A 12980-nucleotide genomic window follows, 5' to 3' on the forward strand; every position below is an offset into this window, starting at 1 on the left:
CCCCAGAGAACTGTGCAGGAGGGAGACCAGAGCCAGCAGGGAAACATGATGCATGCAGGCAGCCCCCACCGTGCCCCTGCCAGCAGGTGCTCCTGTTCCTCTCCTCTGCGCCCAGGGGCTGGCTTACGCACATTACATAAACACTTCTGTAGCCTCGTAACAACCCCACGGGATAGCTGTTTTTACTATTGCTATTTTGCAGGTGGGGAAATTGAAGCGTGGGGAGATGGAGTAATTTGCCCAGGGTTACACAGTTAGTGGATGCCAGAGCTGGGGAGAGCAGTCCGTGTGCATCAGGATTTTTAAAACCTGCGTGTCCTTTCACCCAGTGATTCTAGTCCTTGGGATTCATCCTAAGGAGGTGGGGGGATGAGAAGGCAGAGAGGGCCACACAGGCAGCAGGAGGGAGCGGCTGGAGCCCTCGGCAGGGAGTCCCGGCTCTGTCGGTTCCCAGCTGTGTGCCTGGGTGATGCTGCTTAGCCTCTCTGAGCCTCAGCTGGTGTAGTGATAGCACCTCCCACATGGGTAGAAAATAATAGCGTACACAGTTATGTGAGTTGAACACCTTGTAGAGCACCTGGTGACAGTAAGTGCTCACTAAATGCTGCTTGTCATATGTAGTAGTGTTATAAGACCAACAAGGAGGGGCCGGCGCCATGGCTCACTAGGTTAATCCTCCGCCTGCGGTGCCGGCATCCCATATGGGCACTGGGTTCTAGTTCCAGTTGCTCCTCTTTGAGTCCAGCTCTCGTAGCCCAGGAGGGCAGTGGAGGATGGCCCAAGTGCTTGGGTCCTGCACCCGCATGGGAGACCGGGAGGAAGTACCCAGCTCCTAGCTTTGGATCGGTGCAGCGCCGGCAGTAGCAGCCATTAGGGGAGTGAACCAACAGAAGGAAGATGTTTCTCTCTGTCTCTCTCTCTCTCTCACTGTCCACTCTGCCTGTCAAGAAAAAAAAAAAAATAAGACCAACAAGGAGACCACCTGCGTCTCCCATAATGAGGGCAGTTGGCTCAAACTTCACAGCAGTGCGGTAAACCGTGGGCATCGTGGCTGAATTTTCCGGGTGGAAAGGCCTCTCCCACGTGTTCTGACCTGGAGCAGTTACGAAACAGAGATGCTAGTATAGCTGGTCTCATTTTTTCTAGTACGCACACCCGAAAAAGGCTGAAAAGCAGTGGTTTTCAAATGTGGTTCTCAGACCCTCAGAATCCCAGTGCCCCGGGACTCGGGAAGGCACGCTCTTGGACCCCAGGAGCGGGGTCTCGGGGCGGGGCCTGGCAGTCTGTGCTTTCACAGACTCCCCAGGAATTTGCTGATTGTTCAACTTTGAGAGCCATTGCGAAGTGTCGATAACGGGTGTCCATGGGCCTTGAGAAATGGTAGGGGGTTTTATCTCCTTTTCTTTTTTCTTTTTTTTTTCAAGATTTATTTACTTTTTACTTGAGAGTCAGAGTTACACAGAGAGAGGAGAGGCAGAAAGAGAAAGAGAGATCTTCCATCTGATGGTTTACTCCCCAGTTGGCTGCAACGGCCGGAACTGCGCCGGTCCGAAGCCAGGAACCAGGAGCTTCTTCCAGGTCTCCCATGCAGGTGCAGGGGCCCAAGGACTTGGGCCATCTTCTACTGCTTTCCCAGACCATAGGAGAGAGCTGGATTGGAAGTGGAGACGCTGGGACTAGAACCGGCACCCATATGGGATGTGGGCGCTTCAGGCCAGGGTGTTAACCCGCTGTGCCACAGCACCAGCCCCTATCTCATTTTATTTTCTAAGCCTTTTAAAACAATGAGCACCTACAATCAAGAAAAAATGTAACACTCAAAAGACAGTCTTCAAATAAAAACATTCCACAGATTTCCTTTTAAAAAAAAAAAAAAAGATGTATTTCTTTGAAAGAGTTAGAGAGATCATCCATCTGCTGGTTCACTCCCTGAATGGCCTCAGTGACCAGAACTGGGCCAATCCAAAGCCAGGAGCCAGGAGCTTCCTCCGGGTCTCCCATGCAGGTGCAGGGGCCCAAGGACTCGGGCCGTCTTCTGCTGCTTTCCCAGGCCACAGCAGAGAGCTGGATCAGAAGTGGAGCAGCCTGAGCTGAAACAGGTGCCCAGATGGGATGCTGGTGTCACAGGCGACAGCTTTATCTGCCGCACCATGCGACAGTCCCACATTTTTCTATCAGTTGCAGCAATACCACCTTCAGGTTAAAAACACATGGGGTGAGGGTGGGCGTTGTGGTGCTGCTAGGACACCCTTGTCCCGTATCAAAGTGCCAGTTTGGGTCCCAGTTACTCCACTTGCAATTCAGCTTCCTGCTTTCTGTGGGCGATAGCGAATGTTGCTCATGTATTTGGGTTTCTGCCATCCACATGGGAGACACAAGTGGAGCTCCTGGCTCCTGACTGCGCCTGGTCCAGCCCTGGATGTTCCAGGTATTTGGGGAGTAACCAGCAGATAGACGCTCTTGCTCGCTCTCTGTCTCTGTCTTCCTCTCTCCTTGCCTTTCAAGTAGATGAAAGTAAGTAGGCCGGCGTCGCGGCTCACTAGGCTAATCCTCCGCCTTGCGGCGCCAGCACCCTGGGTTCTAGTCCCAGTCAGGGCGCCGGATTCTGTCCCGGTTGCCCCTCTTCCAGGCCAGCTCTCTGCTGTGGCCCGGGAGTGCAGTGGAGGATGGCCCAAGTGCTTGGGCCCTACACCCCATGGGAGACCAGGAGAAGCACCTGGCTCCTGCCATCGGATCAGTGCAGTGCGCCAGCCGCAGCGCACCAGCCGCGGCGGCCATTGGAGGGTGAACCAACGACAAAGGAAGACCTTTCTCTCTGTCTCTCTCTCTCACTGTCCACTCTGCCTGTCAAAAAGAAAAAAGAAGTAAGTCAGCGCGAGAGCGAGTGCATGGGGTAAGCAGAGTTGGCAGGCTGTGAGTTGTGTGTCCATGTCTCCCCTTTCTGCAGGTCACTATCATTGGATACACGCTCGGGATCCCTGACGTCATCATGGGCATCACTTTCCTGGCTGCGGGGACCAGCGTTCCAGACTGCATGGCCAGCCTGATCGTGGCCAGGCAAGGTATGGATCACACCTGGGTCCCCAGATCCCTCAGTGTCACCATGTGGCCACCTCATTGCATCTGCCGCCTTACAGTGGTCAGGTCCTGCCAGGGAGGAAGCTGTAATGTCTAGAAAGCACCGCAGATTAGATTTCACCCATGGGAAGAGGACGGGTACTCCAGGGTGAAGCTCTCTGGCCTTCTAGAAGCATCTGCCCAAGGTCACCTGTCAACGTGAGATTCAGCAGAGCCAGACCAGACCTCATCTAGACAACGAGCTCAGGTTGGAAGGTTCTGGTCCCGTCCAGCCAACCTTCCCCACTCTTTGTCCAATGTGTAGGACATGGATAATGTTTTGGTTTGCTTGTTGCTTCTTCCTTTGGGCTTCTGCAGTGGCACAGGTTGAGCAAGATGGGGGGTGAGTGAAGCTAGGGTCTTTGAGTGCAGAACAAAGCACCGGAAATGTCTGGCCTCGATTCCCTGTGTCTTTTCTGCTGGGGAGGTAACACCCAGCGTAGGTGCCCGTGGATCTCCTGCACAGAGCAGAGTGTGGAAGTCAGGGTGGGGACGCGCGAGCCACAGTGAGAAGTCTCGTGGGAGGCAGGGCAGGGAACAGCACCAGAGAGAAAGTTGCCTTGGGAAGGAGGCAGAGGCCGGTTTGCTTCTCTAGGGTGGGAGCCTGGGGCAGGGGAGCTCCTGGTGGGTCAGGCCCGAGAAAATCTGAACTGAGGGCCAGGGGAGTGTGGGAGAAGCTTTGGGGGTGGGCAGGGGCCTTACTGGGAAGGGATTCAGTTGGGGATGAGGCTGAGGGGCTGGGAGTTCATTGGGTGGCCTTTGACACAAGCTTGTTCGTTTCCTGGGGCTGCAGCCACCCACAGACACTTCCTTTCATAGCTCTGGGCCCCCAGGTCTGAAATCCAGGAGGCAGCAGGTGCCGCTCCCTCTGAAGGCTCTGGAGCAGGGGGTCCCCCTTGCCCACTTCTAGCCTCTGGGGGCAGCCAGCAGCCCTCAGTATTCCTTGGCGGGCAGCTGCATCACCCAAGTGTCTGCCGCCAGCGTCCTGGGGGCCCCTTCCCTGTGGGTACGTCTGTGTGCAAACGTTCTTCCCAGAAGGACACCAGTCCCTGGTGAGAAAGTCCCCTACTGGCTTTCTTCCCCAGCCCCGCGCAGAGCAGGAAGGCCGGCTCTTCCCCTCCTCCCTCAACTCCAGCATCTGATTCGCCCCCTACCAGTCCAGGTCCAGCGAGTGCCTGCAAAACAGTCGCTGCACCCCCTTCCCCTCCCAGGGACCAGGAGATGGAGGGCCGGTTTCCCAGAGGTACTGCCCCTCCCTGGACGAAGCTGCCAAGGTTCTGAAGTCCCTCTGAATGCACCTGGGGCAGGTGCAAAGCAGGGATATCAGCCCAAATGTGAGAGCTGGGGGGAGGCATTGTGTCCTGCAAGTCAGCAGCCGAAGCCCCGCGGATGGGAGGAGCGGCCGGGAGCAAACAGAGCCGGCCCCCCCGTCTGGATGCTGAGCTGAGGGGCTGCAGAGCGTTGTGGCTGCCAACGCAACGTAGTGGATATAGACACTTGTGTTCCAGGAGTCTGCCTTCCAGAAACATCTGTGCCAGTGTGTGCCGGATCGGGGCCAAGTGGCTGGGTTAGAACAGCGTTTGGGCGGTGTGTGTCTTTTCTGTGAAAGTTTGCTTTCTGACTTGGCACAGCCCTCACGCGAGTTAGTTCCTGGGTGCTTGGGCAGGAAGGGGACGCCAGGACAGCACAGCCCCCAGACGCTTTGAGGCTGGTTGGAGAAAGAGGATTCACCCTTCCGAAACCACCAGGGCACAAGATCCATAAGGTCGTGGGAGCCATTGTTTGGGCCCCAAGGACACGCTGGGGCTTGGCATAAAGGACATGGGACTAGGGGTCCTGGACTGGGCCCCTGGGAAACCGTGTGCCCTTGATCCTCGGCCACGTGGGGTGGCCAGATGCCCCGTCTCCCCCAGAGTGACCAGGAGCATTTGGTAGGCAACACTCAGGGGGTGCTCAGCCTCAGCCAACGGCGCTGGGGCCAGAAACAGCGGAGGCCCCATGTGAATTTGCGTCACCCACCACACGCTGGGTGGCATCGTCACCTGAGCCCCTCTCTTGAATCGCACTCTCCTTGGCTGTCTCCTGGTCACCTGGCATCCTCCCTGGACGCATCTGCACCCAGGTAGCTCCTGCTTATAGGACACCTGCCCTGCTGGCTGGGGCCCAGCCTCGTGACCTCCGCACAGACCCTGTCTCCAAATAAGGTGGCTCCCTGAAGCCGCGCGGGTCACCGTGCAGCCCCTGGTGGGTGCCTTCGGCTTCACCGAAGACGTGGCATGCAGGAAGAAGGAACCCCCGTGTCAGGGCTCCGCCTGCAGGACAAGCGTGAGAGAGAACGCAGGTCTGGGCAGCTTGCAATTCGTGACCGCCCCGTGTCGCTGTCCCCCCGCAGGCCTCGGTGACATGGCGGTCTCCAACACCATCGGGAGCAACGTCTTTGACATCCTGGTGGGCCTTGGCATCCCATGGGGCCTGCAGACCATGGTCATTAATTATGGGTCCACGGTAAGTGCCTCTCCTCCCCTCACTAACGCAGGGGCATCCAGTTTACGGAGGGCAGTGGCGTGGGCCCTGTCCCGGCTGCCGCTTCTCCGGGGTGCCCGGCCCCCACCTCTGCAGGCTCCCAGGGATATCACAGCTTTGCCCTCTGTCCTCAGCCTCTGGCAGGCCTGTCTGCATCCCCGGTCACATCTGACACCTGAATCCGCGTGTCCCGGCCACCCCACGGCTGCTGTCTCACACCTGCCCCTGGGTTCTTCTCTTGAGAGAGAGAGTGAACACACAGGGCCCCGGGCGTCCCAGGTGGAGCGGCGGCACGGCCGAGTGGCTCAGGGAGCGTGTGTTCGGTTTTGCAGGTGAAGATCAACAGCCGGGGGCTGGTCTACTCCGTGGTGCTGCTGCTGGGCTCCGTCGCGCTCACCGTGAGTTCCGGAAGCTGCACTCGGGCTCCGATTCTCCCCTTCCTCACTGCCCCCCCACCCCGCAGTCAGGGACAAACCCCAGGAAACGTGATATCCCCCAAACCCAGGCTTTGCCCAGGGCATCGGCACCCACCCCTGCTTTTTCTGAGCAAAGAAGACGTTTCCAGAGAAAGTGCACGGGGCTTCCTTCCCCTCGCTGCCCCTCCAGTCTCCAGTGCCAACTCTGCTGCTGTTATCTGAGCTGGCCAAGGGGAGGCAGGACAGACAGCCCTGCCCCGTGCATGCAGCCAGCTTCCCTGTCGCTCTGGGATCCTTGCCAACTGGTGTGGGAGGCGCTCTGCTCATTGCCCTGTTGCAGAAGAGACGGCAGCTCAGGGGTTCAGTGATGCGTCCAAGGTCACGGGGTTGGGAAATGGGAAAGGCGGAATCTGAGCCCAGGCCGCTCAGTCCTCAAGCAGTCTTGTAGAGCCTGTGGCCTTTGAGCCACCGTGTTCTGCTGAGGTGGCCCAGGGAGAAGGTGGCGGGCAGGGCGCAAGGTGTAGTTGCGCCAGGCGTGAAGGCAGGACAGCCAAGAACAGGGCCCTTGGGAAATCCGAGGCAAGGTGGCCATAGCCAAGGGAGTGTCTCACAAAACACCTGAATTGTCCCTAAGAAGGCTTGGGTGAAGACCGCCTCCCGCTGGCCAGGAGGGCCCCTGTGCCTGGAGGGGATGGCCTCCTGCTGGGGAGGGCCAGTCCCTGGAGTCAGAGACCCCCATGGTCGAGGAGCAGGGTTGAAGCCTTGCAGGGCTGGGTGTGGTCAAGCCAAGGGTGCACCCGGCAGCGCTCCCCCCACCCCCCGCCCCCTGCTCTCCTCCGTGGTCTGCGGAGCAGTCTGGGCCTCCTCACCAGGAGAAACACCTCCTGTGCTCCCTGGCCCTGGCGTCCAGCTCTTGCCCTGTCTCCTTCCAGGTCCTCGGCATCCACCTAAACAAGTGGCGGCTGGACCGGAAGCTGGGGATCTACGTGCTGGTCCTCTATGCCGTCTTCCTGTGCTTCTCCATAATGATAGAGTTTAACGTCTTCACCTTCGTCAACTTGCCCATGTGCAGGGAAGACGACTAGAGCCGAGCCGCTGCTCCGGGAGCTGTTCGGGCCACCCCGTTGCCGCTGGCGCCCTCCTCTCTCTCTCCCTCCCCTCGCACGGGTCTCTCCTGCACCGGCGGCCACCGTCTGTTCTTTCGCGCACAGGAAGCAAGAACCACCAGGGTCCTTGCTGCCAGGAGTCCTCCTGCTTGGAGTCGGGCCCCGGAAGGCAGGACTCGGGGGCTGTTACTGGAGCAGCTTTGCAGACGCCCGAGCTGCCAGCTACAGATCTGCCAGGGGTCCCTGCTCTCTCCTGCACGCTGTGGTCGGGACTTGTGCGTGCAGTTTGTCTTCCTGGTTCACGGGCAGCCTTGGAAAGGATGTGGTCGGTAAGCGTGAGGTCTCCTGGGGCAGGTGCAACTTAAGAATGTTGTTCACACGCGTCACCTCTGGGTCAGAGGGGTGAGTTCCTTGGGCAGCACGTGCCACCAAGGGCCTCCGGCTTCTGCAGAGAGCACTCGTGGCTGGAGAGGGCATGGCCTGCACCTGCTGGGGCTGAGGGCCAGCTGGAGACTGGTGGCAGATGCTCCACCCCTTTTTCTGAAACACTGGAAGGATGGAAACAGTTTCTCACGGCAGATGAGCGAATGCGAGTGCATATTTTTATCACTTTCAATGCACATTCAGAAAACAAGCAATGAAATGTTAAAAATAAAACATCCTCTAGATCATCATACTTGAAAAATATTATTGCATAGAAAAGGAGAGCAATGGTGACCCAAAAAAGGTAATGCAGCAGAAAAAAAAAAAGAGTCCTCTGTGTGTCATCACGCACTGGCACCGAGACATTGGGTTTGGAGTATAGAGAAAGGGGGACAGAGCGACGCTGAATCAGGTGCTGAGTGAGAGAGACAGCAGAGACTGCCCCGGACCCTCTGTGCCACACACAGCACCTCGAATTTCCAGACCACCCTGGTGAGAGACCCCATTCTTGATACACCCAAAGAGCCATTCCTGAAAACCCATGCGATGCTCTCTGGTTAGCTAAAGGCGAGTGTGAAAACTGTATCTTAGAATTTCCAGAGCGAAGTTTCTCGAACCTTGCAGTTCGCTGCTCGTGAACAGCCGAGGATGGGAGGCTGATGGGAAAAGTCGATGTGCAATAGTCATTAGCTGCCTCATGGGTCGAACGTGGAGATATAGAAGATTCGTGAATACAAATCACTCACGGGTTCTAAGAAAGCACAAAGCAATTTTATAGAGAGGTCTTATTTTTGTACCGTTTCTATTGCGAGAGTCTATCAGATCTGATGCACTTTGAGCTGTTTTGCACGGAGCAGCGTAGGGGAACCGCCCGTGATGATGGGAGAGGGAGGGAGCTTTTTCGGTGATTCACCAGAAATCGCTTTAAACTTGCTGACGCCTCCGAATGCGGTGGCTGACCCCTTCCCGAGACACGAGATCGTGAGCCACAGTGGGGTGACTCTGTCCTTTAAGGCCTCCTGACCTTCCAAAGGGGGAAGTGGTCAGGCCTGCAGCCCCCGGGTTGCCCTGAGCCTGAGGCTGGGACGGGACCTCGCTCTTTGGGATACACATCAGTATTCGTAGCGACACCACACTGAGGCTCCACTTGCTGTGGCTCTCCCTAGATCCTGGGCTCTGTGGTCTTCAAGTCGAGGTCACGGGCGATTTTCCTAAGAAACTGGCCAGGTGGGAGGGCGGGGAGCTGGCAGACTCGTCAGCGTAAGCTTCAGCTGCGAGAGGCTTCAGAGTACCCCACCAGGGTCTCTCTGAATTCTCATAACTTAGTCCCCCTGGTCCCACCCCTACCCCCAGCTCCAGACTCAGCCGGGTTGCAAAGAGCATCCGTCTCTCTCTGGCTCTCCCCGCTGCCCGGTGATGTCAGCAGGGAGCGCTCTTGCCGCTGAACGTGATCTGTAGTCTTGGGAGGTCGGTGGTTCTGCTTCAGGGGCCAGTAAGTGCCAGAGCAGGGGCCCAGCAGCCACCCTCCACCCAGCCCCCGCTCGGCCAGTGCTGGGGGGCTGGCTGGGCCTGGGGCATGACTTTGCCCATGTGGTTGCTTCTTATTGTCCCCAAACCTCAGCGAATATGTAATTGACTCCTGGGCTCCCCAGGTCATATCCTAATATCTGTCCCTATCCGATGTCCCCGTTTTTTCCTGACAAAGACCCAAATCCATTTTCAGCTCAAATAAGGCAGAGCCACAGGGCCCGTGGTGATGTCTCTGCTGGTTTTCGTTCTCTGAATCCTTGTGTAGCCTTCGTCTCCTCCTCTTCCACAGAGTCCACTGGAGATTACAGAAGTACACGGCAGTTGCAGTTAGAAACCAAAACACAAAGTTTTGACTATGTAGTGTACTCCTCTTGGCTGGTTTTCTTGTCTTTAATGTGCCAACGTGACATCCTTAAAGGATCTATGCATCTGTTGTATCTAGAAAACTATACATACACTGTAGATGAAAAATGCTCTTTTTTAACTAAATATTTTTCCATCACCAGTTTAAAGAATTGCTTGGTTAATCAGGCCTTCACTTAAAAATTATGCTTTATTACTACATAGGATTTCTTCTTTATTTTATTCCCAAAGCTAATTAGCATGGGGTAATTACTCTGCTACAAAAATAGGCAACTAAAAAAATAACTTAGCTTTTCTCATTGAGGGCAGAAAAGAAAAAACAAGCTGTCGTACTCAGAAAATGCTTCTAGAAAGAGGAGCAGGTGGTCCCGGTCGCTGTCTGCCCTGCCCTTGTCCGCACAGGCTTAGCTGAAGTGGCAGATGTGCGGTGTCTTGAGAACCTGACGCTGGGACAGCCGAGGTGACAGGCTGGTGACCAAGGGCACCGTCGGCAGGGCAGCCCCGTTGTGCACAGACCTGGATTCACTTGTGAATTTCCACCTGCTCCTCACTCCCCACCTGTGAGCGCAGGCTGCTTCTTGCTTCTGCCCCCACAGCCTTTACAGACCCCAGCAGTCCTGAGCCAGGTTCAACCTGGTGGACTGTGCGTGCCGCCTACAAGCAGGCTGCTGGTGCAGACCAAAGACCCCCCTGGGCAGCCCAGATTCTGCAGTGCTTCCTCCTTCTCTTGCCTGTTCCTGGGGGTTTGCACACCTCCTAGCAGCAGACTCCCTGGGCAGACGGGGCTCGGAAGCAGGTGCACAGCCTCCTTTCCCGACGCCTGCCTCTCCTCCAGGCCTGTCTCTTCCCAGAATGCTGGGGCCCCTCCTCTCCTTCAGCCCAGGGTGGGCCCAGGCAGGATCAGTTCATTCCTGCTGGCAAAATCGGGAGAGAATCCCAGTGTCAGCAGCTGAGGCTGTTTCCCAAGCCCTTTCCTGCTTCCCTTCCTTCCTTCTAGAATTTTCCTCCTAAGAGACAGCAGCTGTTCTGACAGTGAATGGGCCCCGGGCAGGGGCAGGGTAAGGGGCAGCCTCCCCTCCCTCCCCCCTCCTCTTCCTCCCTCCTCTCTCCCCCCTCCTCTCTCCCCCTCCTCTTCCCCCCACCTGTCTCCCCCCTCCTCTCTCCCACCCTCCTCTCTCCTTCCCCCATGCGCCATGCTCCTCCCTTGCTGGTAAAGACGGCTACACTGAGCCACAGGCTCTCAGCAAGCACGTGTGGCTTACGTCAACGATAAGCAAAGAGCGCGTCTGTTAGGGTTAAAGCTGCCAGGACCTGTGCCCGCTGACCCTACCTGCTCTCCACAGGGGCCGTCCTCCCCTGCGGACAGATCAGCAACTCATTCCAAGGCCCCTGAGATGGACCTTGTCTCAGCAGCATGGCCGCCACGTGCCCGTAGAAACTTCTAGAGATTTCTGAAAGTGCGCTGACTCAGCTGTCGGGCGGCAGGGAGTTCCCCAGCTCCAGGCCACCCTGGTCCCAGTCCCCTCTCTGTACATGGACCACCCAAAGGGTAGCAAGGGCCCTCACTGGTGACGGCTCTTCTTGCTGTCTGGATTCTCGGGTCTCTGCAGCTCAGCCCGGGAGCCCCTAAGAGGGAGGGGCCCCGCCTGTATTCTGGGTAAATCTTCCCCTACGGTATCATGCACAAACCAGAGAGGGGTCTTGTCAGGGACCCAACCCACAAGGCCAGGATTTTGCTGCTCACTTGGAACCAGTGGCTGGAGCAGGCCCCTACCCTGCTGGAGGGAGCCGTGCCCCCAGGGCACGTTCTGCAGGTGCAGGGTTTAGGTTGACATTTGCTCCTCTGGCAGAGACCCGGTGCAGCACTCGCTTTGCGTTTCACTTCCGACCTGACAGCTGCTGGGAGAGTGTGTGGCTCCAGAAAACAGGGGCCAGGGGACATCGGAAGGAGAGGCCTTTCCCTCCCGTGCCACCTGAGGGGGACACCAGCTGAGTGGTACTCTTTACAGCTCTGATTATCTCACGGGAGCTGTGAAAATTCCGACTACAATGCCAAGCATCTCCCAGGCTAAATCCCCCCAGGCTAAAGCGCCCCCCACCCCCGCCAGTGTCCAGCGGGCGGATGCCTGGCACAGGGGGGGCGGGGGGAGTGCTCTGAGAGGCGTCTCTGGGAGCTGGACACACCCGTGCCTGTGCCAGGGCAAAGGCCTCGGCTGTGTAGCACTCCGTTAGGTCTACAGGTCCGGGATTCCCTGCTCCTTGGTTCAAAGTCCAACAAGAAGAACGGGTGCTCTCCATGCCTCTCCCACGCTGCTGCTGGAATCCACAGATCCACTGCTTGTGTGTCCTGGGGGTGGGATTTCCCATTAGGAAAAGGCCAATAAAATCCTTCACCTTGGACAGAGTGTGCACCCTTCCCGTCGGGAAACACGGTTTCTCAGCGACCGAGAAAGGACACGTGCAGCTTTTGGTTGCTCGCTGCGTGGCCTGGTGTGATCAGCTTTGTGCGTGAAGGGAGGGAGGCCCCGGAGCACAGGGGCCACTATGCCTGCAGAATGCCCAAGTGCATCCCGGGTGGACACTCAGTCCCCGAACCGCGGAAGGAGTGATGCCTTTCTCTTGCAAATGAATGGGGTGTGTGCAAGGCAGCTCTGATTTCCAATTGTTCCCGAAAGCTTTGCCCTGGCCACTGGGCATCCTGCCTTGCCTCACACCCCTGCCCCTCCTAGCTGTAGCCCCTGTGACCACACCAATGGCTTCCTCCACTTGGACCCGGGCCTTTGGGGACCCAACACACAGAGCTGTGGCTGAGCCGCTGTGGCAGGCTTTGGGGGAGCCCTCCCCCGGGGCGGGGGGTGTGGCTGCTGGTCTGTAGGGCTGGGCCTCCAGGGCGCTGGTCCCCCAGGCAGGGCACACTCTGCCTGTGTCTGCTGTGCAGCAGCTGCCCGCCGGGCGCCCTTGCTGGTGTCTGAACAAAGAGAGCTTTGATTGCAGAGAGGGGAAAGAGGGCCGAGGGCCAGAGGGACCCAGGCCATGGGCAGATGCGGCACTGCCAAGGAAAGGCGGGGAGGCCGGCACGGCCAGACGCCCAAGAGGCGGCTGGGTGTGGTTTCCGCGGGGCCACTGGGTCTCTCCAGGGCCCAACAGTGACCTTCAAAAGAGCAGGCAGGCGGGATCAGAGGACTCCTCTGTCCCATAAGACCCTCCTTAGAAGCAACAACCCAAGCCAAGAAGTGCCGGGGGCTGTGCACGCACCACGTGAGTCCCCACGAGTCACTTCTGGCCTGGCGGGCTGGACACCACCCTCTGTCCACGCTTTCTGACAGCAGAGCAGGAGCAATGACTTGGAAAGTTGTAAATAATAAATATATTTATCCCACTATTTATTTTTTCAATGACTGTGACCTCCTGCACTGTGAATGCTCTGTGATATAAGACTCTTAGTTTAATAAAGCTATCCTTACACTGCAACGAGTTGGCACGATTGGTTCCTAAACACCGG

At 57.4% G+C, this 12980-nt stretch overlaps 1 protein-coding gene across 13 annotated transcripts in view; it reads left to right on the top strand.

Annotated features, from left to right (window-relative positions):
* SLC24A4 (solute carrier family 24 member 4) overlaps positions 1-12949 on the top strand; it is a 145185-nt gene extending 132236 nt beyond the window's left edge. For all 13 annotated transcript variants that reach the window (XM_089322715.1, XM_089322716.1, XM_089322714.1 and 10 more), the window contains 4 exons: positions 2948-3062; positions 5510-5622; positions 5973-6038; positions 6989-12949. In XM_089322715.1, coding sequence (XP_089178841.1) covers positions 2948-3062; positions 5510-5622; positions 5973-6038; positions 6989-7141 — 447 coding nt within the window. In that variant the 3' untranslated portion in view covers positions 7142-12949. The remainder of the gene's footprint in view (positions 1-2947; positions 3063-5509; positions 5623-5972; positions 6039-6988) is intronic.
* Positions 12950-12980: the final 31 nt, after the last annotated feature.

The sequence above is a fragment of the Oryctolagus cuniculus genome, chromosome 20, assembly GCF_051225735.1.
Source record: "Oryctolagus cuniculus isolate XC-2025 breed Fujian yellow rabbit chromosome 20, ASM5122573v1, whole genome shotgun sequence".
NCBI classification, from domain to species: domain Eukaryota; kingdom Metazoa; phylum Chordata; class Mammalia; order Lagomorpha; family Leporidae; genus Oryctolagus; species Oryctolagus cuniculus.